The 27,195-nt window shown below is 47.4% G+C and overlaps 1 protein-coding gene across 2 annotated transcripts in view; it reads right to left on the bottom strand.

The window, feature by feature from the left end:
* NCAM1 (neural cell adhesion molecule 1) overlaps nucleotides 1-27,195 on the bottom strand; it is a gene marked incomplete at both ends in the record, with an annotated part of 76,791 nt that overhangs the window by 23,404 nt on the left and 26,192 nt on the right. The window contains 13 exons of one of the 2 annotated variants that reach the window (XM_080358074.1): nucleotides 1,500-1,631; nucleotides 2,477-2,647; nucleotides 3,374-3,470; nucleotides 3,809-3,993; nucleotides 4,550-4,700; nucleotides 8,698-8,727; nucleotides 13,001-13,143; nucleotides 14,019-14,188; nucleotides 14,496-14,613; nucleotides 15,105-15,242; nucleotides 15,641-15,784; nucleotides 16,509-16,727; nucleotides 17,358-17,432. In XM_080358074.1, the coding sequence (XP_080214200.1) occupies nucleotides 1,500-1,631; nucleotides 2,477-2,647; nucleotides 3,374-3,470; nucleotides 3,809-3,993; nucleotides 4,550-4,700; nucleotides 8,698-8,727; nucleotides 13,001-13,143; nucleotides 14,019-14,188; nucleotides 14,496-14,613; nucleotides 15,105-15,242; nucleotides 15,641-15,784; nucleotides 16,509-16,727; nucleotides 17,358-17,432 (1,773 nt within the window). The remainder of the gene's footprint in view (nucleotides 1-1,499; nucleotides 1,632-2,476; nucleotides 2,648-3,373; nucleotides 3,471-3,808; nucleotides 3,994-4,549; nucleotides 4,701-8,697; nucleotides 8,728-13,000; nucleotides 13,144-14,018; nucleotides 14,189-14,495; nucleotides 14,614-15,104; nucleotides 15,243-15,640; nucleotides 15,785-16,508; nucleotides 16,728-17,357; nucleotides 17,433-27,195) is intronic. The other variant, XM_080358073.1, reaches the window with a different exon arrangement.

Here is a 27,195-nt window from a genome sequence, read left to right as displayed (position 1 = left end):
GAGGCTTTTCATTGGCTCTTAATTGGTCTGAACTAGGTCTGCATTTCTAGTCCTGAGTTATCCACATTTCGCTAAAATTCGAGATTTTTTCATGGATTCATAAACACAAAGCCTTACACTACTCCATTCTGTAACCAACAAGCTATGATTATTAGACAATCACTACATGACATATTTGAATTGCATGCTCTACAACGAGGAAAAAACATGTTAGGCTCTAATTCTGTTCTAAAAAGTGCAGTATCACCCATCGCAGGATGACTATTCTAGTGTCAGTCTTGTTAGGAGATGGACAGCACCACTTACTTCATTTTGAAAGACCCTGAGAGGAAAAAGGAACTAGATGGAAAGCTAATGTTATGTGTGTTAGAGGAGCACGCTAGGAACACAAAAAGAGTGAGAGAAATGCAGAGAGGCACTTACGTGAGTGAGGGATGCCTGCGGGTTTCCCATGGATGGACACAGACAAAAAGAAACGACAGAGATAGGAAAAAAAAAAATGTAGAAGAGGTGAGGAGATAGAGAACATGGAGCTGGACAATCCAAATACCACCAGCCGTCTCAAACCCAGCCCTACGGAGCGGGGTGGGTAACACGAGTCATCCCAACAGACGGGACGTCAATTGTGAGGGTTGGCCTGGGATTTCCCACCACCAAGGAGTGTGTGCTGCCCCACAGGGCTCAGGAACCGGGGTGAGGAGGCGGCTGGCGCGCACCAGCACCACGCGCGGCGGCGCTCAGCGCCGCAGGGCATGCACACAGGGGCCAGGAGCGCCGCCGGCCCCGGGTCGAGAGAAGGTCCTGCAGAGCTGCTTCAGAAGAGCTGGGGAACAGGAACATCAGGATGGGTGCAAAGGGGGAAAGGAGAATACGCTGTACATCTAAATGCAAAGGGAATGGGAAAGAATAACTCCAGGGATTGGGAGCAGTTGAATACAGATGCTAATTCCGGGATGAGGCTGTGTACCAGGTCCTCCTCTGCCCTGCCTGCCTTTGCCATATCTCCTCTACCCACTCTACAGCTGTTTCTCCTTTTCTCCTTTCTGTCTTGAATAACCCCCTGGTTTTTAATCCTTTTCTCTTTTGTTTCTCGTTGAAACAGGAGGGAAAGGGTTACGTCACAGCAGAGCATCCCGCCATAGGAGCGGATGATTACCCAAGTAAAGCAGGAATCACCTTATGTGCTACGTGGGCAGCTTAAAGCAGTGATTTGCAGAATTTTGTATTAAAACTCCATTGCACAGCCCCTTCTCTTTGACAATACCAAGTTTACACTAGAAACTGAAGGCACAAACTAGTGCAAGTAAAACAGTTCTTCTGCCTCCTACCTTCAAAGAAGATTTTTAGTCAGTAAGGAAATTCACTACAATCAATAACCACAACGACAACAAAAGGTGCAGCGAGGTCTGCAAGAGAAGGTGGTTTAATCCATGCGTGGCAGAGATTCCCTGGAAAGACGCAAGGAAAGAGAAGCAGAGGAATGGCTCAGTTTTACTTACGAACTGGTTGCGTCTTGAAGTCGGACGGCACGCTGATCTCGCCCACGCCCTTGCCGTTGACCGCGGACAGCCTCACAGAGTAGGCTGTTTCAGGTTTCAGGCCAGTGATGGTGATCATGCCCTCCACGTTTGCTGTCGTGGAAACAATGGGGGAAAAGCAAAAAAAGGCTCAGGTTTTAAGTCAATAATAAAGGCCATGTTGCTATTATCTACTTTTGCCACCCCCACGCAATAGCCCTTCTCTTCCAGCCTTGCAGAAACGCTGCAGACACAGACAGAGGTCGGAACGGCCACCGCTGTGTCAAACAGCTGATTAAAGGCGTGTGGCCACAGCATCTCTCGAGGGGACGCAGCGGACCAGGGGGGACCTGAAAGAACAACTTCAGGATTAGCAGAGCAAGATTCAGCTCTGAAATACAACTCTCCTCTTCATAGTTCTCCCGAATTTAAATTCCTTTGTTTTACTGGACTTAAAGATCCATTTTAAGCAGTGTGTATTCCTATAGATGGCTGTAACGGGACAGGGTGTAACGGGTGTTGGACTTGCTTCTGGAATAGGAGGGTTTATGTTCCAGGGGGAGCTGAAGGGTGACAAAAGCCCTTTTGGGAAGTGCACAGTCACTGCCCAGGCAGCAGGTGAAACCTCGTTCAGTACCAGCCACAGGGTTCTTCACCTTGTTCAGCCATGACGGTGTGAACAAGGAGGGGACACAGAGATTAACACAGTGCTACAACACACACTGTGTAAGCAGAGAAGCCGTAGGTGTGTGACAGTCTATCAGCACAGTTGGGGGCACATTTGCAACCGAAAATCCAAGGTGTCACCGCAAAGCAAACATTTAAAAACTTGTCCAAGGCCTTAATAGAGGAGCTAAAATTGCAATGCCCTGCAAGCCTCCACTCTGGCTTTTGCCTACAGGAAAGAATATGATTTGAGTTGCAAGTGGGCGAGATAACCTCTTGTTTTATCATCCTACCTTCTTTTGCATCGTACAGCCTTGAATGCCATTCTCCTTCGCCCAGCGCCCTCCACTCTGCTTTGTACTTGAGTATGGGCACCCCGCCGTTAGCTTCGGGCTCATCGAACTCCACCTGGGCAGTACTGGAGTAGGGCTCCACTCTGTCAATGGAAGGAGAGGACGGAGTATCTGGGGGAGGAAGGGAAAACAACCAGTGACACAGAAAGCAGCAGGAAACAAGGATCCCAGAAAACTGGGAATATTAAAGACACCCGTGTCATGGCTTCACAGAGGAGAAAAGGCTCCGTTCTGGAGGGGAAGGCTGTTAAGAGGGCTTTTACAAATGCTAATTAGACAGTGCAGAGGCTAGAGACTTTGAGTACCTTCTTCAAAAGACCTCAAGCAGAACTGAGTAGCAAGAGCATCCCAGATGCTATTCTGTCCCGACAGTCTCTTCCACGGGACATTCCAGTACACAGCTTGACCAGTTCTGGATCTGTCCCCACGGCAGCCCAGAGAGGACACCGGAGGCCCCTCCAGCCCGTCCCGCAGTCGGGCACCAAACCTCCTGGGCTGGCGCACAGCGCTCTGAGGTCTCTATCCTGCACCACCTGTACTGGTAGGGATATTCTGCTGATTTTGGGAAGCACATGTGCATGCGTATGCAGATGTGCAACCGCTGTCAGAAATCGAAGATCACAGCTCTGTCAAAGTGTACTGGAAGCGCAGAAAAGAATGAGACCATTCTGAAATGAGGAAACATACCGTGAGGATCTCCAAATGCAAAAATCTTTGAAGAGCCTCTTGGGAAGCAGCAGCTGGCCCTCCTGCCGCCCGCCAACGCAACGGTCGCTCCATCGCCCCAGCTCAAGGGCTGAACACCTATTTCCTTACCTCCCCGCCCGGGGCGCTCACCTGCCTGCACAAGAATGAACTCGGAGGACTCCTGGCCAATGCGGTTCACCGCAGTGCAGTTATAGTTCCCAAAGTCATTTTCGGAGTCTGGTGTCACCTGCGGAAGGAATGAAGGCTCATTCTCGGGTCAGAAAACTCTTTTCAGTCTGTGAATGCAATAGAAGCCGCAATAGAAGTCGGCGTGCTAACACTGGGGGCTGTCCACAGAGGGAAGAACTGCAGCGGGCAGAAAGATCAAACGCAAAGAGGGGGTGGTGTCTTCTACTACCTGACGGTCTTAGCATGTGCATGCCAGAAACACCTCCTAACTTCTTGTCTAGCAACAGGGTGCCCTGACAAAAGACTTAACTCCTTCAGCATCAGGAACATAGATCACTTGATAGCTCTGAGCCTTCCTGGCTGCACGTGCCTTCTCCCATCCTTGCTCCTCCTCACCTCCAGGTAGCTTGCTGATGGGGTGTTGTAGATCTTGATGTTGCTGTAGTTGGAGCTGGGAAGCAGCTGTCCATCCCGAAACCAGGAGATGACAGCGCTGGGGTAAGCAAACACCTCACAGGTGATGTTCACTTGGTTCCCTTCCCAGGTATAGACAGCCACGGGGCCCTGAAGCTTGGGGGCATCTGAAAGACAGACACATTTGTCAAGGTGATTTCAGCTAGAAAATCTCCTAAAGTAGCCCAGTCGCCTCACTTTAAGGATCTCTAGGCTGGGGTCCAGCTTAATAGGGGGAAGGGAATCTAGAACGGGAAATGGGAACTGTCTTGTCATCTGGAGGGACGGGCAGTGTCTTTTGCTGAAGGATGGAAGGAGGAAACCTACTCCAGCGCCAAAGGCTGCTGCCAATGCAGCGCGGGAGGAGCAGCGGACAGCACGCTGTGCACCCAGGGAAGGGCGCACCAGGAATTCTTCCAAGGAAGACGCACCCGACAATGAGATTGTGACAGATTTGTGGCCCATCATCTTCCCAAGGTGTGAACAGCATCCCAGCTGGAGACAGCCAGAGCAAACATCTGCATCTATCCACACAGCAACACGTCTCCACCTGTGCCCCCTACGTAAACTATACACGTTCCCCTGGCTGTAGGTGCCTCCGTCTCGTCGCAGGAAAAAGAAATCAAAACGGTCCCCCCTTTTAAACACACGAACACCCTCCCCACACCGTGTTCCACTTCTTACACTGCACTTCAAGGTACATGGCTTGGGAGTCCTGTCCGATGGTGTTGCTGGCTATGCATACATATTCTCCTGCATCTGTGTACTGAATTTCTTTGAGAGTCAGGGATGACACCCGGGCATGGCTACGGACTATGATGCGCCCGTCCAGAGTCTGGCAGGAAAGGAAAATAGAGTTAGAGGCTGAGCCGTGAGCCTGTGGTGCAGACTAAAGGGATGGGAACGAACGCGAGTCTAGCACACACCACCCTCTGCTCCTCAGCACTTCTGAGGTGGTCACCCAGGGCCAGGTGAAATCATGGGCACAACATTTTTGCCAGCATGAGCTTGCAGAAAACCTCCCCAGCTGGCACTGTGTTTCTGCTCAGAAAATTCAGGCCTTTCTCTTCTCTCAGATTCTGGTTTTATTTCAATGTCCGCGGAACGGCACAAATGAGAACAGATCCAGATCTCAGAGCTGAATCAGGCAAAAATGACAGCTCAGAGCTTTCACCTGAACGTGGCACTGAAGGGAGCAAGGCACAGCAAGCAGGGCAAGGAAACTACGTGACCCTTCTAAAGGCAACCCTGCTCCAAGTCTGATGATGCTTCAAGAAAGTTCTAGAGCAATCTGCATCGGTTATAAGCCAGTTTAGAAATCGCTCCCATATGCAAGAAAGTGTGTGGATGTCAATGGCACACACAAGGAATGCAAGACCCAGGCCACCATCTGCTCAAAGGGATCGCAGCCCCCAGAGTGGTCCCATCCCACATCACTTTTTCCCCCTCTCCACTTTGTGACCAAAGCCCAAGGGCTCCCCTAATATATGAAACACAGAGGACTATGGACTCCTTCCTCCACCCGGTGCTTGTGCTTCAGCTCGGGAGCTTTAAAGCACCAACTCTCTCATCTGGTTTCCAAAGTGGCACAAGCAAACAAGGAGCTGCCCTGGTGGCTGTGCCGGCTGCCGCAGTCTGCCACACTTAACGCCATCAGTGCGCCAAAGGCATTCATTTGCTTGCACGATACAGGACAAGTACTGAGCTTAAGAGTAAAAATCCTGGGGATATTAAGCAGCCAAATGCACTGAACGGTAGCACAAAGTACATCTTTGGTATCTCAAGTGATCAGATCCTCTGGGCCTGAATCCTCTTTCTGTTCTGAGCTAGTGGTCTCAGTCTCTGAGACTGACGAAGTTTCTACAAGTAAACGTGATTACCTTTCTTAGTACTGAATATTAGTGCTAGTCAAATTTCACATGCACAAACCCAGTATCCTTGGATCGCACAGAAGCAATTATATGTATTTATCTTCTCTCTTCTACTACTGCAATCCCTGACCAACGCCACAAGCTCCTAACGCCTGTGCTTGGTCCTTTGTGTTGCTGGGAACGGTTCTGTATTCCGTGTCCATGTGGAGTTGTGTGCATCGTGTCCTGCAAGCAGGGAAGGGTCCCTTAACACGACATTTGTCTGCTGTGGTATCCTACACAACCAAATTCTGCTTTTATCTTTCTTCACTGGCTTTTAGCTCATTAGTTGGGCGTATATTCTAAACGCTCATCTCCACGAAGCCATCAGAAGGCAAGAGTGTACACATGGCAAACTACCAGCACCTGATCACTATGGCAAAGGTAATTTTACACCCAGTGTCAATCTGCCTTTTCCCCACTCTGTCAGGATCCAATACAAACAAAGAGAGCCAGGCAGTCACGGTAGAATGACAAACTCTACAAGTAATGCAACTGATTCTGAAGATGAAGTTCTTTCTCAATGCAAAAGGCACCGGTAACGAAAAAGAAAGATCAGGAAAAACACCCCAAAGAAGAGAAAAACGTCTACCCAAGAAAGCACGCTACCAGTTTTCTTTATGGATGTTTCAGATGCTAACAATTCCTGGCTATCGGAGGCATTGGAAAGGTAGAAACTCGAGAGCCAGATGTGGACGCTGCCATCCCTTCACCTAGAGTCCTCGATTTTGAGGATTTTGGGTAACAAAATGCTTCCCAGCAATGGGGAGACAACCTAAGGGACACAAGCAATAACTCATGCCATAGCAACCGCCACCCTATAGAAAAGGACATGATGGTTCTCTATAGTAGCAATTACTACAACTTAACCTAGGATACATGCAGGTGCTTTTCTCTGAATTTGGACAATGCCATGGGGCACAGTCACTATGTACAGGCTGGCCCAGGTTTCAATACTTCAGCGCAAAGGGGAAGCGGAGAGCAAATCGGAAATGCATTCACCACCCCGCTTTCCTCCATCGTTTGGATTTCTCAGCCCTTTCACCGACGAGTGTCCACAACTTAATTTCACAGTCATATCTCCTCCACACAGTGGGCATCACCATGAACAGCATCAGAATCCTGGCTGCAGGTACCGCGCCAGCGAGGGAGAATGAGCGACTCATAGCCAGTTATCACAAACGCACCACCAGTTTGTGGTATAACTGAGATGTAATTTTCCTTGTAATTGAGCTCCTTTGCATCTGTTGGTGATGTGTGGTGTTGTGTGTTTTATTTTGTTTAATGTTTTAGCACGCTGCTAATACGACTTCCAGCAGCTCCCCAGTATATGCAGGACAGGAATGGTGAACTGAGACACTATGGACTGCGCGCAGTACGTTGAGCTGGTTGTGGTCTAGAGGAAGAAGGAACCAACTGCAATTGTGCCTCCAAAGCAAGGAAGGTGAGATTTAACACCTGTTTATGCTGCTATGAGGGAAGCTCGTGGATACTTCCTTACTTTAAACCAGACAATGCATTAGTAAGAGTGAAACACTTAATGCCGAGTATTCACTGGGCTTCCTGAGAACTGAACTGGACCACGCTGCTGAAAGACCCCACAGCTGCTCTAAAGATGTGTGTGCACAAGCTGCAACCATCAGCGTCAACAACATCCTCACAGAACCCCAGCTGGATACTTTTAAGACACAGATGCAGTAGGAGATTTAGAGAAAGCAAGCTTAATTGTATTAGTGCTCATATTAATAAAAAGCTTGAGACGGGGACCACGGTGAAACACTATCAGGAGTGAGGGGAGATGGAGACAAATGTAATAGGAAGTAACTTGAAGCCTGAAGAGTTGCAACTACTCAAATTCCAAATTCAACGCAAACTGGTCTAAATGTCCAGTGCCCTTACTCGCCACAATTCACCTGTTCCAACTGATTATTATGAAGAAAAGATTGGCCGTATCTTCTCAGCCCCATATGAAACAAAGGTGGATGGTACTTAAGTCAGAGGTTCGCTGTGTTTCCACCACACCGGGCTGTGATTTAAGAGAGCTTAAAAATAAAGAATTCAGGATACCTGGGAGCCTCCAAAAATTCATCCTAAGAATACAAATGCAAGTCACCCAGTTCTGATAGCTAATTTTGTTCTCTACCTGACCCCTATTCTTCGCTTGAAATCCTATTTTCTGGTCCATTTTGAAGAATGCTACAAATCAGGTGCGTGTAACGGTAGGTTATCGTTATTTTTAAAATGCAGCACTGAATGTGAAATAAACCAGCAACAAAGCACATTTGCACCAAAGTGAGTTCCTGCTCTGCCCCACACCCTCTACTGACCCCTGAAAATCAAAGACAAATAACAACTCAGCAATTTGGAGCGTTTTCTGGAGAAAGATAACTTGTGAAAGGTCTCTCTGCATTGATTTTGAAATGGAACATGATGCAGTTGTCTTTTAGAGAAGGTCAAACTTCAGGAGCACCATGAGCAACCAGATGAGTTGGCTGGAGCAAAGATTTCATCTTTGGAAATGACCACTTTCCCAGAACATGTGCTGCTGCTAATGCTTCAACTCCAAAAGAGAGATATAATTCACACTGGTAGCACAGAAGAAAATGCTGAAAGCAGGATTTGCCATATTTTACATTGGTTTTTATTTTTAAGTGTCTTTGTTTATTCACTTTTAAGTGACAACCAGAATTATTCACTCCCAACACAGCTGGTTTGCTCATCCCAAAATGTATCACTACATGCCAAGCAATTTCTAACTCTAGCAGCTGTTTCTTTCATGTACTGATACTTAATTGGTTCATGTTATTAATACTGGTTTAGTTGGCGTGGTTACTGGACTAGAGCTTTGTTAATCGGTAATGCTGAACAAAACAACAAACCCAAAAAACTAAGAAGTTTGCTAAAAGTCTGGTAATCTTATACCTCTTGTTTCTCGGGCCGGGTCCACGAAGCCTGGAGAGAACAGATATAGAACACAACGACAACAGAAAAAAAGCAATAAAAGTTTATCAAAGGTTGCTTTTAGGTATCATCGTGTATGCACCACATTGCGTTCTGTGCACATGCAGGCTCCACGTTGCACATCTCGTGTGTGGGGTGATCACAATTTCCATTTCCCAATACAACCTCAATTTAGATTTGTATTCAAGATTTAGTACCCCATAAATTGATCTTAAAATGGTCCAGCAAAGGCTAATGATACCTAAAGACTGCTCCTGTGTCTACATATCGAGCGACTACGTCCCTCTCACCATTTCTGCTTGTCCCCAGCACTGGAGAAGGGGTTCTGATGGGCTCAGGCACTGAATTGCGAGAACAGTTATGGAACTGGTTTTCTAACACTGGTTCGTTAGCCACCCGCACACACTGATTAACATTAACATACTGTTAATGCGACCATGCATTTGTACACGTTTTTGCATGCGTGCTGTGCCAGAAGTCGGAGACCACGAGCTGCAGAGCACTGGAACAGCATCACCCCCGGGCAGGAGACAGCAGGGCAGAACCTTGCACCAGCTCATCATGCCCAGCTCGTTATGCTTAGGGACATGTGCACCCAGTGCTTACTGGGCTTGGGACAGTGAAACATGCACAAACCTTAACAAACATACGTGTCTCATTCAGAGAAAGCCACCAACAGCTTGGACCGCATTCACTGTAGTTCGGAAAGACCAAAATTGCTGGGTTCTGGTTTTCCGCTATAATTTGTCTTTCAAATATTCTCTCTTCCGGTCTCTAGTTTAATTGCAACCTGATCCACTACACTTCAGGAGTCAAAAATCACCTGCTAATGTCACCGCCACAATGGCACTGTTGAACATGAGGCACAACCATTGCTGACATGTGGATATGACAGCACACACACGAGTGACGTTACAGAAATGGAGATGAAAGCTTAGGAAATGAGAATAGAAACCCACAGTATTGCTTCCACAGTGCTTCTAGTGAACATTGAGAGACCGAAATATTAACATATGATACAGACAGCCTCCTTGTAGAATGCCTTTGATAAGAGCAAGTTAATTGCTTCTAGCTAGAGGCCTGAAGTGAAGCCACATGAAGAATGGCTCACCAACACCTGCATGGGCTAGCACTCATCATCTCATCATTTCTTTGTGTATATATCCTGTTGTGCACTAGCTCCTGGAAGGCTGAACAGCCAACCATACTAATTCAGCACCAACCCTTTTGGATGTCCAAGTCATCCTGTGTCCCTGAGCAAGCCAGGAGAGCCAAAGAGTTGACCCATGCAAGGCCCCTTCCAGTCCTATTCACTGAGTCTCTACGGTGTCAGCACAGAGAGATTTAAAAGCAAATTAAAACAAAAACAAGAAACAAACCAACCAACCCACAAAAAACCCTCCATAAAACCCGTTTTTATTCTTTGGTGTTCAGTGCCTGTCAACCTAAAAGAAGATGAAGGAGGAAAAAAGTCTGTTCCCACATTCTTAGAGTTTGCTGTTCCTTCATAACGGCACTCGGGGTATGGGGAGAACCACGCTCTCCATCCCACAGAGACTCGTAACAACTCTCCTTCACCAAGACCAAGAGATATCCAAGCTCTACGAGCACCATGCAGGGAACAGAGGGGGAACCGTGAGCCTGATATCCCCTGCATCACTGAATCCAAAGGTTTTCTCATGTACAAACTACAACACAAATTTAAGACAAGGAATTGTATTCAAGGTATATTGCCCACTTAAAAGACAAAGAGTCAGGAAACTAAACTTGAGTCAAATTTTGACATGTTAGATCTGCTGCATCATATCTAGAAGCACTTTGCTGAAGGAATTGCAACAAGGCTCATTCACATCAGAGTATTTCATGAAATTGTGTGTAGGAGTAGTTAGTGATTGCCTCACCCCAAAATCTGACAGGAAGCACAGCATGTCTGCACTAACACTGGAAAACTCGTATACACCAATACACAACAGGTCAAAACTCTATTCGCTGACTCACAGTAACTATTCTGCTGGAGCAATAGAAGAAACACGACTCCTAAGAGGGCATGAAGTGCACTGGAGGCAACGAGGAGTATTTACATCTGGGATCATTCATGGAACGCATTCCTCCTCCCAACAACGGCCCAGAAATAAATACTCGAGGAAGGAGAAGGGCAAACCATTTCAACTCAAGCTGATGACTCTCCAGGTCTGTTAGTTTTTGCTGTGTTCTGCAGCAGTGACGGGAATCTCAGGCTGCCAGGGCAAAAGTTTCTCCTACGAAGTGTGTTCCTACATTTACAACCAAAATCACATATAAGCAATTCTATTTTATTAATTCTAATTGCATTTCTGCAGGCCAGGAGGATGCAAGCTGCCAGCTTACTACTAAATGGAAGCCTCCACCATGCCACTATCTGGAAGCTGGGTTTACTCATCTGCGTTGGTACACAGTTACCAATCATCTGACTTTGGTGGCGCGCAGTCACAGCCACTTACCTTTGCAGACCACCCTGAGAGCACAACGGGTTTTGTCCCAGAAGTTATGTGACTATATATATATCTATATCTATATGTGACTATATATATATAACATTGTCCCATGTTATGTGACCATAGCCATAGAGGGGAGAAGCTTTAGCTATGCGTGCTAGGGTATCGAGAGGTCCCTAAGGGAGGTGTGGAAATGTTGGTGTGGGGCTGTAGCACACCTCCTGCCCCTTGCACGGGATGAGATACAAAACTGATCTTTGCCCCGAGGTTTGAACTGGTGTGTGAGACATATGGTAGTACCTCAGACCTTGGATTTTCTTCCCACCTCTATAAGAAACTATCAGAGTACTAACGTTTTCCTTAGTATTGATCACCAACTTAACAGCATCAAACAGGATGTATGAGAGTCTCAAAAATGGTTAGCAGTTTTGCCACTGAGGTCTTGTTAGTTTCATTGGGCTGGACATACGGGACTCTGAAACAGGCTCTCCTACCAACTTGTACCTGATTTAGTTCTTATACTCTTCTCCCTGTCAAAGGCCATGAATAACCTTATCCTGTCAAAACACATCCCCCAGCCAGGCTGCAGGAAGAGTCCAAGCCAACAGCTTTTGAAGGCAATGGAAATCTTTCTCTAAACATCGCAGGGATTTACACTAGCCCTAGGATCCAAAGGACGTTAAGAAAGAATTAAGGCTCGAAAGCTTTGGCACCCTGCTCGATAAGCTACACGTTAACAGCACGGTGAAGAGCTGACATCATGAAGGCAACCCAGAGAAGCTCATTGGGAAAGCTGTGGTGCAGAATGGCAGCTGTATGGGTGACCGACAGCGGGTACCTCTGTGGCTTTCACAGTCTATCTCGATCAGAACCCCAGTGTGCCCAGGTTACCTGAGCCTTGAAGCACCCTGGTATTAAAAGATTATTAATAAGCAACAACTCCTTACTCCAACTCTTGCCCAGGCTTTCTTTGGCTCTAAACTACGCCTCCTTACGCAACTGCTATGAAATGGCTGCAGCAATATACCACATCCTAATTTTGTCCAGCTATGGAGAATTCTGGGCAATAAAAAACAAACCAAAACAACCAAAACCCAGACAAAACAACAACCCCCACCCCCCCCGCCGCCCCCCAGTCTTTTTTAAAAGAAAAACTGCTAATTATTTTTGCTTTTTGAGAACAAAATGGCACTGATGTGATCAACAGAACAGGTGTGAACACAAAGGCAGCCAGGCTTTTGTGCTTCAGGTACATGCAGCAATAGAATACAGTACAGAAGGGCGAGAAGGAATTAACAGGCTCTTTTTGGTCTACTGCATCTTTGAGAAATACTAGCCAAGACCTCTCTCGCTGCCACCGTCCCAGACCGTGTCACCATGCACAACGCTGGAATCAGGGTGCTCATTCCCTCCTCTCAGCTTGGAAACAGAAGGGGATAAGCCCTTCCACAAGCTCCCTGCAGCTGCAGGTCCCTTTGGAAACTTCTCCCAATAGGGTCCAGGACCTATTGCTTTCCAAGTTAATCCAAATCAGAGCGATAACAGCAGGAATTAGAAAGTATAGCCTCAGTTGTTATAAACTGAGATGGCTCTTTGTACAGAAGGACACCTATGGCATCGCTTCAGCTGCGGAGCTGGCCCTTTAGGAGACAGTGCAGGGCTGCACGTGCTCTCAGTGCCGAGCGGGGAACCACCGTGATTCCCATGTGCGTTCCGGACCAGCAGAGGCAGGCGGACACAAGCTGCACCGATCCCAGCAAACGAGACCGCGATTTCGGGAAGGGTTATACCTTCTCTTCACTGCTGATGTTCCGGGTGGAAGTTCTCCAAGTGATGGAAGGGATTGGGTCCCCCGATGCCTCGCAGGTCAGTGTAATCTGATCCTCCAGCTCCATGGCTGTTTTATTTTCCACATAGGTGATTTTGGGTTTTGCTGAAAAGAAAAAGGAACCTTCATTCAGTGAGTGCTCAGAACGGAGCTTGTCTGTAGACAGCAATGTTTGAAACAGGAACACTGGGGGAGAAAGGCTCTCCAACTGGCACGAGTTCACTGCCACGCAGGGAAGGGAGCAGAGTGCCCTCTGACCAGAGGGCACCTCCTTGGGGAACTAGAAGACCTTTCCTACACATGCTCACAGCTGAGCTTTGTAAGAGAGGACCAGAAGAGGGTGCATCTGAAGCAGAATCCCCATTTATCATCATACAAATGATCAGTCCCCGGGATTAGCAGCCAAGTCTTTCACCTCCTTGTCTACTTTCTCTGCCTCAAATGAGCCTTTGGATAAGCAGCTTTGTCAAGTGGCTGCGGAGGGATGGGACAGGGAGAATTATACTCCTGAACACTCCCAGACTCAGGGCAGGCAGGAAAGCTGCTGATTCACTCCTGCAAGCTTCAGGTCATTCATACAGAGGTGGGGTGGAGTTCACCTCCCAGTCCAGGTTACAACAAGTCCCACTGAAGTGCTAAAGCCCTTTTAATAGCAGCTTTGGTTGGATCAGGATCCAGCCCTCTGGGCCTGGAAGACATTTGGAGGAGCATGTGAGTCTCACACCATCTTGGGCACAGGACTGAATTTCTTTTAGCAGAGGGGAAGTGGAGTGGAGTTGGCGTCTGCTGCAGACACATAAACAGAATCTGCTTTGCCTGGCACAATGGCAGAGGTGCACAGTGTTCATTGGGAAAGAAGCAGCTCTGGATAAGCCACATCAGGCATTAACTGGGATAAGTAGGTTACTTGCAGCTTACACTACGGAGCTACACCAACAGCCACCTGGATTGGAAAGGGGGAACAGTGAGAGCATGTTTACCGAAGACTTTGAGATGGATGGTGGCATCCTGCTCGCCAGCCTTGTTCTCAGCGATGCAGATGTATTCTGCTTCGTCACTCTTATCCACCTTCTTGATGATGAGCTCAGACCCATCGTAGTTAAAACTGTATTTGTCTTCGTCATCCTCCTGCTCTACGGGCTCTCCATCCCTGTGGGCACAAAGCACACTGGCTGCGTCGGGGAGGAGAAGCAATCAAAAGCTCTTTGGTTTAGGCTGGTTGTTAATGCTAGAACTGCATTACTAGTCTGAAACTCCTCAGGTTGAGAGGGCCCACACCACCTTTTCCTTTCCCTCTGGGCTACAAATCTGACATTTCAATCTATTCCGAATGAGGCCATTCTCTCTCCTGCAAGAAACATAAATTCATCTCATTCCAGTTAAAACGTGACTTTTCCTCCAGCCTGGTGAAAACATCCATGCTCACACACAATCGGACCCTGAACACAGCATCTTACTTTGTCCACGTCACGGTTGGCTCAGGAAAGCCATCAGCATCGCACGCTAAGGTGACAGACTGGCTGAGGTTGGCAGTGGCGTTCATGGTGCTCTGCCTGGCACGCACCGAAGGAGGCACTGCAAGAGAAGAAATCCACAGCCAAGTTAGAAAGGACAGAGGATGCGAGCGCGAGTGAGCCCTGGAAGGCTCCTGTAAATCCCTGCAGTACACACTGGTAATTCAAACCCTTACGCCATCACCTGCAGGTTTCAATCCCCAGGTCTGATGCAGGAGCTCTCCAAACAATCAGCACCGGGAGGGATGGGCAGAGGGTGGGGAGATGCACAGAAAATCACTATTGTGGACAAAACCACTTGTGAGTCCTAACAAGATCAATACCTCCCTCTAAGTCATGAGACACTTAAGGTTTCTCTTGACATAAAATATTTGCTGTAAATATCTGTTAAACAGTCGATTTCATGGATGTTTTTGGTCGATGCAGCAGAGAAAGATTAGTAAGCTAATGGCAAACTGTGGCTGTGAAGCTGAAGTACCATTTCCACCGGCAGCCTGGCGCGCAGGTGCTGCACACGCTGCCCCCGCAGCAGCCTCGCTCTAAGCCGCTCACCATTTACGATGACCTGAATATCTTTGAAGTTGATCTCCCCGCGAGCCAAGATCCGCCCCTCGCAGCGGTACGTCCCCTCGTCCGTTTTCTTGATTCCCCGGATCTGCAGGTAGTTGTTGGACAGGACTATAAATCGAACTAGAAAAGACAAAAGGAAGGTTCATCCAAGGATCCCCACGAACAGTCACCGCAGGTAACAGGTACTTCTCTCCTTGTCATTTCTGGGTTCAGACAAGGCTCAGTGTACCAAAACTTTCCCTCCCCTCATTTGATGGAGGTGCTGCTGTAAGTGTGTCACAGCCTGACGGCCATTTCTGCAGGAACATTACTGTCCTGCCGCTGCCAAACCACAGCACCTCTAATAACTAAATTCACATCCTAAGACCTACTGTTAGGTACAAATTGTTTCTCTCCTCCCTTGTGACCACCCCCGTTTTGTTCTCCTGAACCCCCTGCGCGAGCCTTATCTGAGCCCTGATGGGAGATGGACATTTGATCCCCGAATGGACAACACCAAGACACCTCTTGTGCCTTACCATCTTTCTTTAGGATAACGTCCCTGCCCTTGTGCTTCCAGATGATCGTAGGAGGCAGCGAGCTGACCACATCGCACACAATCACGGCATCGTCTCCTTCCTTGAATTCCTGAGGAGTGGGAGCATTCTTGAACATCAGCTTTTCTGCAAGCAAGGGAATGAGAGTCACTGCAGCTTCCTCGGTGCACCTCACGCTGTGCTCCTCGAGCCCGAGGACGGCAAAGAAACCCCAAAGGACGCGTCCTGTAGGAATCCTCGTGTTCCCGAGGGGGGACACTGCTGTGCTGGGGTCAATGCACCGCACCACAGAAACCCCATTTTTCAGCCCTGCGCCCGAGCTCCCGGTGACCAAATCAACCCTCACCTGGCTCACTGATTGTCCACACTGCAAAGGGAAAATGGGAACTCGGGACTGCTCAGCTTCCCAGAAGGAAGGGGAGGAGCCGCTGGCACGGCTCTGCCGGACAACATGCTGACGGCTTATTATAACCCTTCTGAATGTGCAATCCTCTTTACTGAACAGCAGTCTTATCTCACAGCTTGTCTGTCATCCACAAAAGCTGCTCTCTCTGCTTACTCCTCCCAGACATTGACGATGCACTAGAGATGCACTCTATCCCTTGGTCTCCTGTCTTGCAGAAGAATTTAAGCACTAGATGTGCTGGTAATGCCTTGACAGGCCAAGGTCCCAGTTCCCACCTTCCCCTCAAAAGCAAGAAAGGAGATGACTACATCTAAGCATCCCCTTTCTTTTCACCCTCCTCCTTCCCCTTTAGAACTGGCCTTTTCTGGGAACGGCTGCCTCCCTAATCTTGCCTCATAGATGCACAAGGTAGAACAGAAAACAGCCTCGGAGACACTCTCTTACGGAAAATCTTCACATTGACGGTGGCCTCAGAGTCTCCCTCCTCCGTGCTACTGACAATGCATTTATAGATGCCAGCGTCATCGATGTTGGCGTTGTAGATGGTGAGAGTGGAGGAGAAGTCATCATTTCGCACCACTGAGATTCGCTGTTGGTTCGGTGTCAGCTTCTCACCGTTAGGGGAAAACCAGGAGATGTCTTTGTATTTGGCCTCCCCTGCCACTGGGGACAATAAAGAAAACAGAGCAAATTTAAATGAGTGCCCCGAAAAAGCTGCACGGGGGGAATTAAATACAAGCAGTAGCACTATGCAGGAGACTGACCCAGGGAAAGGGCTTCTGGTACCCGAGAAGCAAGCAAACGGGAAATTGTCACAAGAAATGCAGGTTTCTAGCAGCATTAAAATCCTTAGTAGCAGAGGCAGCAGCTCTCAAGCCACCCAGCATTCCCATCACTGCTATTAGCAGTTGATGGAAGAAATGATTTGGAAGAACGACAGGCTTAATTCTAAACTCAGAAGACCAAAGACTTGTGGAAGGATGCGCGGTGCCACTGCTGTGGCTATTGCTCAAGCTTAGAGACCACACTTCAGTACCTGCTTTTTCATTTTAAAACCTGTTTGCTGGAGCTGCGTTCTGTTGCCAGCTCTTAAGGGAAAACACATTTATTGTTTCCAGTAAATGGCACATGTTGCCTTTGCTGCTCAGTCTTATAAACCATAGGGGTATATAAGACAGAAAGAGCAGGAGGTCTTGCAGCTAGACCTGGCGCTGGCGTTTCTATCCCAGCGTTAGTACATTGATTGGGCTTCCCAGCAACCAGAGACAACTGACGCCATAAGCCACCACTCACCTTGACATAGGAAGAACTTAGATTCTCCAACACTGATCTCCCCCTGGCTTGGAACAATGTCCACTTGTAGAGAGGCTGGAAAAGAAAGGAGCACACGAATATGGTCAGACTATCGTGTTTTCAACAAAAACAGCTTTGCCAGCCTTCCAGTCCCCATGACTGACACTGTGAGAGTGTTCTACACAACACAGAGCTACACTTCCATCCTGCTGCCAAGATGACAGAAATGGGGGATCCTTAGCAGCAGCTTTCAAAATGTTATTCAACACTTTCATCACCCTCTAAACACAGAGGGCTGCGCATAGCAGGTCTCCTATAGCAACCCATCCATCTTATCAAGAGCGCTCTCACAGAATTATCTGTGCATCTGTCCCAACCTCTTTGTAATTTAGGATGTTAAGGTCACATAAAGTATCTCAACAGGCATCAACACTTTTTCTCCAAGCGCAGAGCCGCCCTGACTCGTGGTTTCCGTGCTGCCGCCCTTCCCTGTCCTGGTAGCACCGCGACCATGTGCCAGCCAGGCACCGGCAGGGCAGCATCCCACAGCGCCTGCCACATACCTACAGCTTAACGTACCAAAACAGATTATCTGGATGCTGCTTCTGCTGCTGCCTATAAGACACCACATCTCCACAAGCAGGGAAAGAGACCCGAGCGTTCCTGTGCAGTTCAACCCCCCATCCACTTCAGGGAGGTAGAAATTACCTGCCTGGGTCTGCCTAGTGATCACCAGTCTGAGCAATTAGGAGCTGTCACCATTGTCATGCATGGATTAGGTAACTCCATTGCCTTTTGTCACCATTGTCATGGATGGATTAGGTAACTCCATTGTCTTTTTCCACTGCACCTTCACATGAGAATTCTGCCCTTGCTGAGAGCTAAAACACAACGATCAAAATGTAACTTCAGTCCCAAGTGCTATTTTGGTCCATTTTCCATTGGGATAGGAAACTCCTAGTGCTCACATATGCAGCAACACACTGTGGGGAAGCTGCTGGACTAGAGAACTGAGTAAAGCGCTGCAGGTCACTCTGACTCGTACTGGGAAGTTCTCAGGAAATCTGCCTGCACCCAACTGCATCTTTTCTTTCTTCATTTGTCTTTAGGCAGCAACCACAGCATTTGTTTTGCATCTCTACTGTGCCCAGCACAAGGAACTCCAAGAGACTATACTAAGAAATGGCCACAAGAACCATAAAGTACCATCTGACTGCCGTGTCTGGTCCAGCGCCCTCGGCCAGGGACACTGAGCTGTGGAAACCAGGAACCATCTGACAAGAAACGTTTCTCCGAATTATTCGCATCAAGCTCATCTGTACTTATTTTACACCAGGAGAATCCAACTCTAATTGTTTCAACCAGCCTTTATCAGCAGAACAATCTGCTGACCTCGTAACCTGGATAAACGGGTTGATCATAACAAGGGACTATGCCTTCAAATGACACAAACAATTGCTCCCTACTTGTTAGACTTTATTGCTTAGTATATGATCAAGCTAACAAACCCAGAACTGCCATGGATTTTAATCACTACTTAATTGTTATTTTTGCTTGGCAGTTCAGGGAAACTGAGACTATTTTTCCCACTCTTCATTTAATAGAGACTGGGAGCTCATTTGTATTCCACTTCCAACTTTGAGCAATGAAGGCCTTTTTAGCATCACATAATAACTGCATTAAAAGGCCTCTTCATCATCACACAATAACACTTTTTATAGCTCTGCCCTCCCCCATATCTTTTATCTGGTTGCAAAGTTCCCCAGCCCCCAAATAATGCTGAATAACTCCTTACTGATCTGAAAAGCTCTGCTAATGCAACTTCCTGTTCATCTGTAGTTAAATATAATTAGTTTTGCATTTCAACAAAAGAAATGAGCTCAAATTAAGCCATAATTTTGGTAACAGGCAGGGAGGATGTGTCCCTGCTGGGCTAAGACTGAGGCTAACACAGCAGGCTTTACCTGTTAAGTAAATAACTTGCCACTTAGAGCAGAGGAAAGTGTGTTAATTGCTGGTATTGGTTCCATATCTGTCTGAATTCAAAGGAGCCAAGCGAAGCGGGGTGTGAATGAAGGCGGTGGGCTGCAGCCGCCCTTCCCACACGCAGCGGGACGGCAAACGCGCACTCTGCTTCCCAAGATGTGTCTGGGGCCACGCACACAGAACGCACCCAACACACTTAACCGCGCATTTGCACCAATGCAAATTGTTATATCCATCACGGTTCCCCGGGATAAACGCGAGCCCACCCCCTAGCCTTCCTCCCCCATAGAACCACGACTCCTTTAGCCTCCTGCCACTCCGCCACCGACCCTCGAGGTTCTGATGTGAGCTTCAGGAATAAAGAAAGAACTAAATCCTTTTGACTTCACAGCATGAATTGTTATGTGCGGCACGTGCCACACGACAAGTCTGCCGTTTCTCCGTGGCTGAAAGCAGCGGGCAACCTCCAGCAGGATGCGCTTGCCCATGCAGGGCAGCCTGCCCCTGTCCCCGCATCCAGCTTCGGCACAGCCTGCACCCAGCACAGCCCGGAGGCGCTGGCTGCAACCCGGGACCTGCCTTCCTCTGGATTACGCTCCTCTGCAACACGCAAGTGAACTGAAGAGAAAATGCATTGCCTTCTGGCAAACAAAAATATGGATAAAATGAGTTTTACATGCAGAACCCTAGTTTTACTTCTTAAAGATTGTGCCTTTAATTTCCTTCGCTTCTAGCAACAGTTCCCCAATTGAACTCTGCAGTGTGTACCAAATTCCAGAAATAAGCAAAATTGATCAGGAAAATATATCTAGTGGCTCGAATGCCCACAGGGTAGGATTTGTAAAGCTCGTGAGTTCAGCAGATTATAGTGAAAGCCCTCAGGATTTAATATACAACAAAGGCTTAACAAGACAAAGCCGTGCCTCCCGTACACAGCCACTTTATTAAAAATACGCTGAGTGCTCAGGAGTAGGAGGCTGGGATTGATCTCAGCTGGGCTGCAGAGCCAATTCCTCCCCATTGCCATGGTAACCACTGGGTAATTCTGCCATGAATCAGAGGAGGGGATTGGTGATACCTTGGGGGAATATCAGCACAAAGATGCAGAGAGGAAGCAAACGGCAGCTTACTGTAGCGTCACGACAAAATGCAAAGAGAAAGGCATGACCAAAGCAACATTTAGAGGAAAACTACCTAAAAGTGAAACCAAACCAATGAACAAAAACACACACAGGACCAAACACACACAGCAAACAAACAACAATAAACCCAGAAATGATTAAAAGAAAACACAAAACAAAAGGAAACACACCACACCAAAAAAACCCAAAACCGCAGACTAGCAGCCCAGGGGCTGTGAGGGAAATGCATGGGAGCAGCCAGAAGCAGTGTGTAAAGCATGCTAAGCACCGGTGTATCCCAGCTCCTTCGTTACAGCATCCTGCTGCCACGCGAGGGGACACTGGCGTGCTTTCCGATGCAGCTGGGGCGCGGGAGGATGCTCCGCGCCGCGGTGCTGAGCACAGCGCGCTGCAGCCAGCACCCCGCTGCACAGGGCACGGCCCCTGCCCCCGTGTCACCCTCAGCTCAGCGCAGCGTCCCAGCCACAGGCTCTGAGCGCCTGGGACACCGTGGCTCACACCAAAAGCAGGGGAGCTCCGATCCCGGGGGTGTGCGCTGGCTGCACATCCACCTCCCCGCCGGTCTCAGAGAAGCCGTGGTTAACGCGGCTCTGCTCTTCGTGCCGCGCTCAGGAATCCGCGCAGCTTATGCTGGCTGACCTGAACATCTGGCCTCTCTGTTGACATGTTTTTGTAATCTTCTTTGCATCTGGAATACAAGAGCTGCTCTCTGCAGCTCCTTCCAGCAGTGACCTGGCACTTCAGATTCAAATACAGCATGACTTAATAGGCTCAGCTCCCTCAGTGGCCAAAGAGTCGCACGGGATCACTGGTTTTGCACGACACAACATTAAAAAAATCCTATTAGTTGCCTGTACCAGTGTGTGCCAAAAACAGACACTTTTCATCTTAGAAATAAAGAATGCATGTCTTCTGCTCAAATTTCTTTATTTACCCCAGAGAGGAGGACACTTCAAAAGCCTTATCAGGCCTGGGTTAAGCCCTGCTTACACAGAACATAATCAAAGCCAGCCCTAAGAAAACAGGAGGGTATGAAAGATTGCATACCATTTGAAGAGAGAGACATGCACTCAAGTCTTGTGTAGTGCCAGAGGGCCGAACAGAGTGCAAGTGTAACATGAGCAAAGTCAGCAGTATTACACCAGGACTTGATTTGGCTTACACCCAATAAAGTCCATAGATGCACATCTGTAACCCAAAGCATTTTCTGGATGCATTGCAGTGTTCTCCTGTATGGGATGTGCTGTGTCAGCATCTACTTTATAAACTTGTAGCCTCTAGGATTTGTAACTTGGCTATAAAAATTCACCCTGGCAGAATCTTGGCACACAAGGGCTTTGGAACTATATCGTGGAGGAAGTCAACTAAACCCACGTCATGTTAATAGTGGAAACTTCACACTGTAGAGAGAGAGTGTCTATGGAGCGTGTTCCTTGCTGAAGGCCAAAGCTGAGGGAAATGCACGGGAGCAGCCAGAAGCAGCGTGTGAAGCATGCTAAGCATTGGTGTATCGCAGCTCCTTCGTTACAGCATCCTGCTGCCACACGAGGGGAACCGGAGTGCTTCCCAATGACAGCAGAGCCAGCCCAGCGCCGCTGGAAATCCTCACACTTGTACGAGTCCTCGGTGATGGTGAACAAAGCCACCTACACACCGAGGACAAAGCGCCGGCACAGGACAGACTATTAGTAATTCACCAAATTCCCAGAAACACCTAAATAAACCCAGGGCTTCTGGAAATACCACTGTAATTGGTGAGTAGGCTGTAATGACACTTAAAGTAGTGTGTTAGCTGGAAGACCTTTGCAACTACTACATGGACAGAACCCCCAGAACTTCAGAAAACGGCTGGGACTGCTAGCATCCTTATGACATCTTTCTCTTGAATAAAACCTAAAGCGCTAATACAATGAAAACAGAAACCAAAGGATTAGGAAGCATAATATACTAATACACTGGCCTACTTGCTCAACAAGCGCAGGAGTGAAAATGCCTTCAGGCAAGAGCGAAATGAGCTTGTTTACTGCCTCTCCTCTCTGCCACTGCATTACTACTTTAACTACATAGTTGTCAGACTAATGTCAAATTACAGGCAATAAATTAGCAGCCCTCCTCACTCAGGCACTACAACATATAGAAGATCAATAGTTTACACAAGCTCCAAGCAGCTAAAAAAGAGGTGATCCCAGGGAAGAAACAAATAGGATATTCAACCAACCAAACCTGCCCCTGGCCACCTCGATGTCTCTAAATGTCCTACAGCATCAGCTGTGAGCGACAGGATAAACAGGAACCCAATTGCCAGGAGGCAAGAAAATGTTTCATATATTGTCCTCTGGGAAGTCTCCTGGAGACGCAGCGAGAATTCACCACGGCAAACACGAGCAACTTCATTCACGTGGAATGACACGGCACAGTTCTGGGTCGCTTGGGGTCTTTTCCACAGCTACCTCGGCTTTAAAAAACATATGACATCTAGTTTGATTTTTACTGGGACAATCCCATTTGTTAAGGGGTTAGAGTTGGCCTCATCAGCCAGTTAATTCAGTGAATGCTGATGCTCTTCTCCTTGGGTATGTGCAACCATTGCCTCTGGTCTTGTTATATTTCTCTTCTGAATCTCTGCAACTCCTAAGTTATGCAAGTCAAAGAACATTTTAGCTGAGCATTTGTTCTTCAGAAATTAAGAGAGCTGGCAGAGTTCCGGACTCAATCCCTCTTGGTTACCACCAGCACGGCAGTCTTTGCAATAACATCGGCTTTGGAAATGAAAGAGATCAGGGGTTCTCTTCGCCTGCATTCACTACCAGGCCCAACAGCCTCTTCAGATTTGAACGCCTTCTCTTATATGAATGCAAATAACACTAATGGTCACCAGTTTCAAACAGAACCAGAGACCCATCAACACCGACCTGAGAAAAGGGATTTCTACCAGTAGATGACACCATCTCCAGCATGAACCTTACGAATAGGACTAAGCTGATCTCTTGAAATTAACTGTAACATCAAGACAAAAACTGCTTTATTCCCTCGATGAGCACATGATTTCAGGTTTCTATCGCAAAACAGACAAGCTGTGTCACAGCAGCAATTTGGGTCAAAGCAGCAGATTGCAATAGTGGTATGAAGAACCCAAATTTAACAGCAGGATCATGCCCGGAATACACTGAATTCCAGTTGCCCTTCTGTTGCCCAGAGGCCATCAGAATTCAGAAGCAGGTATAGCCAGAGGCTATGGAAGCACATGAGCATCCGTACAATGTCACAAGTTCAACACGTCTTTAGTTAACAACTTTAGTTAAATAACTTTCCTTTCACTACTCTGAGCCCAAATACAGGAAAGAAAACATGACTTAGGGCAAGGCACAAATATGCATAAAAGTTGGTTACCTTTACCTGTCCAGTACTGTACTTTAACATACATCTCCTCAGTACATCGGTCTCTGGCTGGAGTTAAACGACTTCAGTCAGCACAGTGGCTTCAGGCATCAAGTGCTCAGCACATATAATTTATATTGCACACATAAAATAGCCCATAAAAATGAACTCTCCGCTACAGCAGTTTTGATGGAAAGGAAAATAACAGGTGAAGGTTGTAAATTACGAAAACCTGGCCTAACCCACAGCTAATCACTAAGATTACAAAGAGGCAGCCTTGCATTAAAACCATAAAAGCTTTATAAAACAGGGCTAACTAATCTGTGCAAGAGCCTCTGCAACTCTACCAAAGCTACTGGCCAAAATGTAAGCACAAATCTATGATCCTAGCGAAGCAAAATCAGCCTGGTCAAGTCACATTCCACTCCTTTTATTTTCATCTCGCTTTGCATTTGGCAAATCTTGACATTAGTGGTAATATAAATAAACATCTGACTAGCACTGAACGGAGAATTACTGGCCAACCATTCAGCACAGCGGTTATTTGGATGTATAGTAACAAGTTATTCACCTCAAGTCTGACATACAGCAGAGCACCCCAAACCTCCAATCTATTCTGATGCTTCCCTATCTCTGCACGTACATCTCTGAGCGGCGCACATCCGAATTAACTCTTCACCACATCTTACTGGAATCGATCCGATGTCAGTGCAAAACAGACTTGGCCATCTCACAACGTTTTGGTTCTCTGGCACTGTGTTCCCTTACTCTTAGCTTGTCCTGCTTGATACAACGCAACCGGGGACATTGTACCTGTGTCACACGCACCTTGCACACGGCAGATATCAGGGCTGGTCTAGTTAGCTTTGCCACATTTTGCCACTACTGAAAATGTTTGTATGAGAACTTTAACACAGGAACAACACCCCGAAAGACAGCAGGGAGGGTAGGGCTGGAATGTTCTACCCAAGCTGGCTTCAGTGATACGTGAGGGCAAAAACCTTCGGGCCACCTGAGGATTCCCTGCTGAATACCTTTCCTTCCACAGGCCTTCTGCTTCACAGGAAATAACAGCATAGAAAACCACCGCTGTTATATGATACATATAGCAGAACAGAAAACGCACAAGACAAATGTCCTCTGGGAACACAAGAGCAATGGAAACATTCTCAAACAGAAAAGACGACACACACAAAGTAATCGATGTAGATGCTTGCTGAAATAATAAACCTATCATTGTGTTGCCATGATTAAAGATAGAAAAAGATAACATACCACTAAAAACCCTTTTAGAATGATTGTTACCATTATTAATTGCTCTTTACTATAAAAAGCCCCCAGGGAGCAGCGAGATGAGCAAGTGTCTGAATCTCCCGGATACAATATTCTGCCTGTTGTCAAGAACCAACGTTTGTTTTTAGAGCATCTCCTGCCCTCACCCAGACCCACAGCTCTGCAAAAACCACCAGCAACACGAGTCAAAAATTAACACGGGTCAGTCTCGACCCATCCAATTCTTGCCTTTATTTCAGAATGAGAAACAGCCGAGCAGCAAGGTGCAAAAACAGCCCCCCAGAGACTATAGGGATGAAGGGTATAACAGTCTTTCACAAAGCTTTCAGAATGATGTCCTACATAAAACCTAAATGGATACAATAAAATGGTCAGAGGTGATCAATAATTCCCATTACCAATCTGCTCTGAAAGCCACAGCAGCTGTCCGTGTGTCCGGGCAGCTGAGCCCCCCTGCAGTACGGCCAGGTCTTGGGGTCCAAGCACCTTTAACTTCCCATCCACAACCTGCCATAGGACCTACACACCTCCATGGATATCTCCAGGGGTGGACAAAGAGACAAGGGACTTGGCTCATGGAATGAGCCGTGCGGACAGACAGACGGATGGAAGCAATTACTCCACCACTGAAATGATGCGAGATACATAAAACAAGCATCTTTGTGGAGGAACTATGATTTCACATGTAGCACTGGGAGGCCTTTTGATCTATCACATTAACAATAACCTTTATAGATCTCCGCTGCAAAAGATGGACACATATCTTGCCCAAAGGAGGGCCCTGCAGCACTGTAACAGCAGAAAAACCCATGCTAAGGATCCTACACTAATTGCTATATTCTACACTTAAGTTCTTGTGCTAATTGTTAGAGGTGAAATGAAGAAACATCAGACGCCTTAGTTCTGCTCTCCGTGAAGTCTCGTCTGCCCTGCACAGCTACAAAATGTCAGTAAGGACCAAACAACAACCTCCTCAGAAAAGGTCTCAGAAACTTACAGCCTACAAAATGCATTTCACTGCAGGCACCACAAATTCTTGTAGCAGAAACCAAAGCAGTTATTTAAACATTTTTATTCCAAGGAGAAATTAAGGGGGAAAAAAAAAAATCTACTTGGTTTATTTGGTTTATTTGCCTGAATGAACAGTAAAGGGTAAGTCAGTTACCGATTTGTTTTGCATTTTGAAACAAACAAACAAAACCTCTGTCGGCAGCGTGGAATCCACCTCCCGGAGCTCCCGCGGCCGCCAGAGGGAGCGACTCGCCCGCGCTCGGGAACCCGCACGGGAACGGCCGCCGGGGACGAGCCGGAGCAGATCCGGCTGCGGAACAAAACCTGGACAGGACGAGCAATGAGGGCTCCGCTTAAATGGGAGAGGAAACTTCTTCATGGTGAGGGTGTCAGAGCCTGGCCCAGGCTGCCCAGGGGGTTGTGGAGTCTCCTTCTGTGCAGACATTCCAACCCACCTGGACACCTTCCTGTGTAACCTCATCTGGGTGTTCCTGCTCCATGGGGGGATTGCACTGGATGAGCTTTCCAGGGCCCTCCAACCCCTGACACTCTGTTATCCTGTGATTCTTTAGTGGCAACGAATGCAGAGAACTGAACATTCCTCAAGGCAAATCCCTGTTCATCCTGTTACCGAGACGGTACTAAAACCAAAGACGAATCAACCGCAATCCACCACAACAACACGTGCTAGATGTGGCTGGCTCCTCCTATAATAAACGTCTCGCACCCCTCATGTCAGCTACACGATGCACTCTTTGGAGCCTGCAAGTAACACTAATCAAACGTGTCTGGACTTCTGTTTTAAATGGTCCCCAAGCACTGGAATGTGCGTCTGTTACAAGCGAGAGGAGGATGTTGTGAGCTCCACAAACCCTAATGAAACAAATAGAACCTTAGTAACATTTGCCTCAAGAGCATGGAATGTACAGCGTTCCAAATCAAGAGATCAGAATTCAGCTTGTCCAGCTTAGCACCACAATTTGCTATTTTGTATTTTTATTTTATGGCAGTTGTAAAGAATAGGTTTT

Source organism: Nesoenas mayeri (genome assembly GCF_963082525.1).
Source record: "Nesoenas mayeri genome assembly, chromosome: 22".
NCBI classification, from domain to species: Eukaryota; Metazoa; Chordata; class Aves; order Columbiformes; family Columbidae; genus Nesoenas; species Nesoenas mayeri.
The sequence above is the reverse complement of the archived record's forward strand: the minus strand, read 5'-3'. Positions and strand labels throughout refer to the sequence as shown.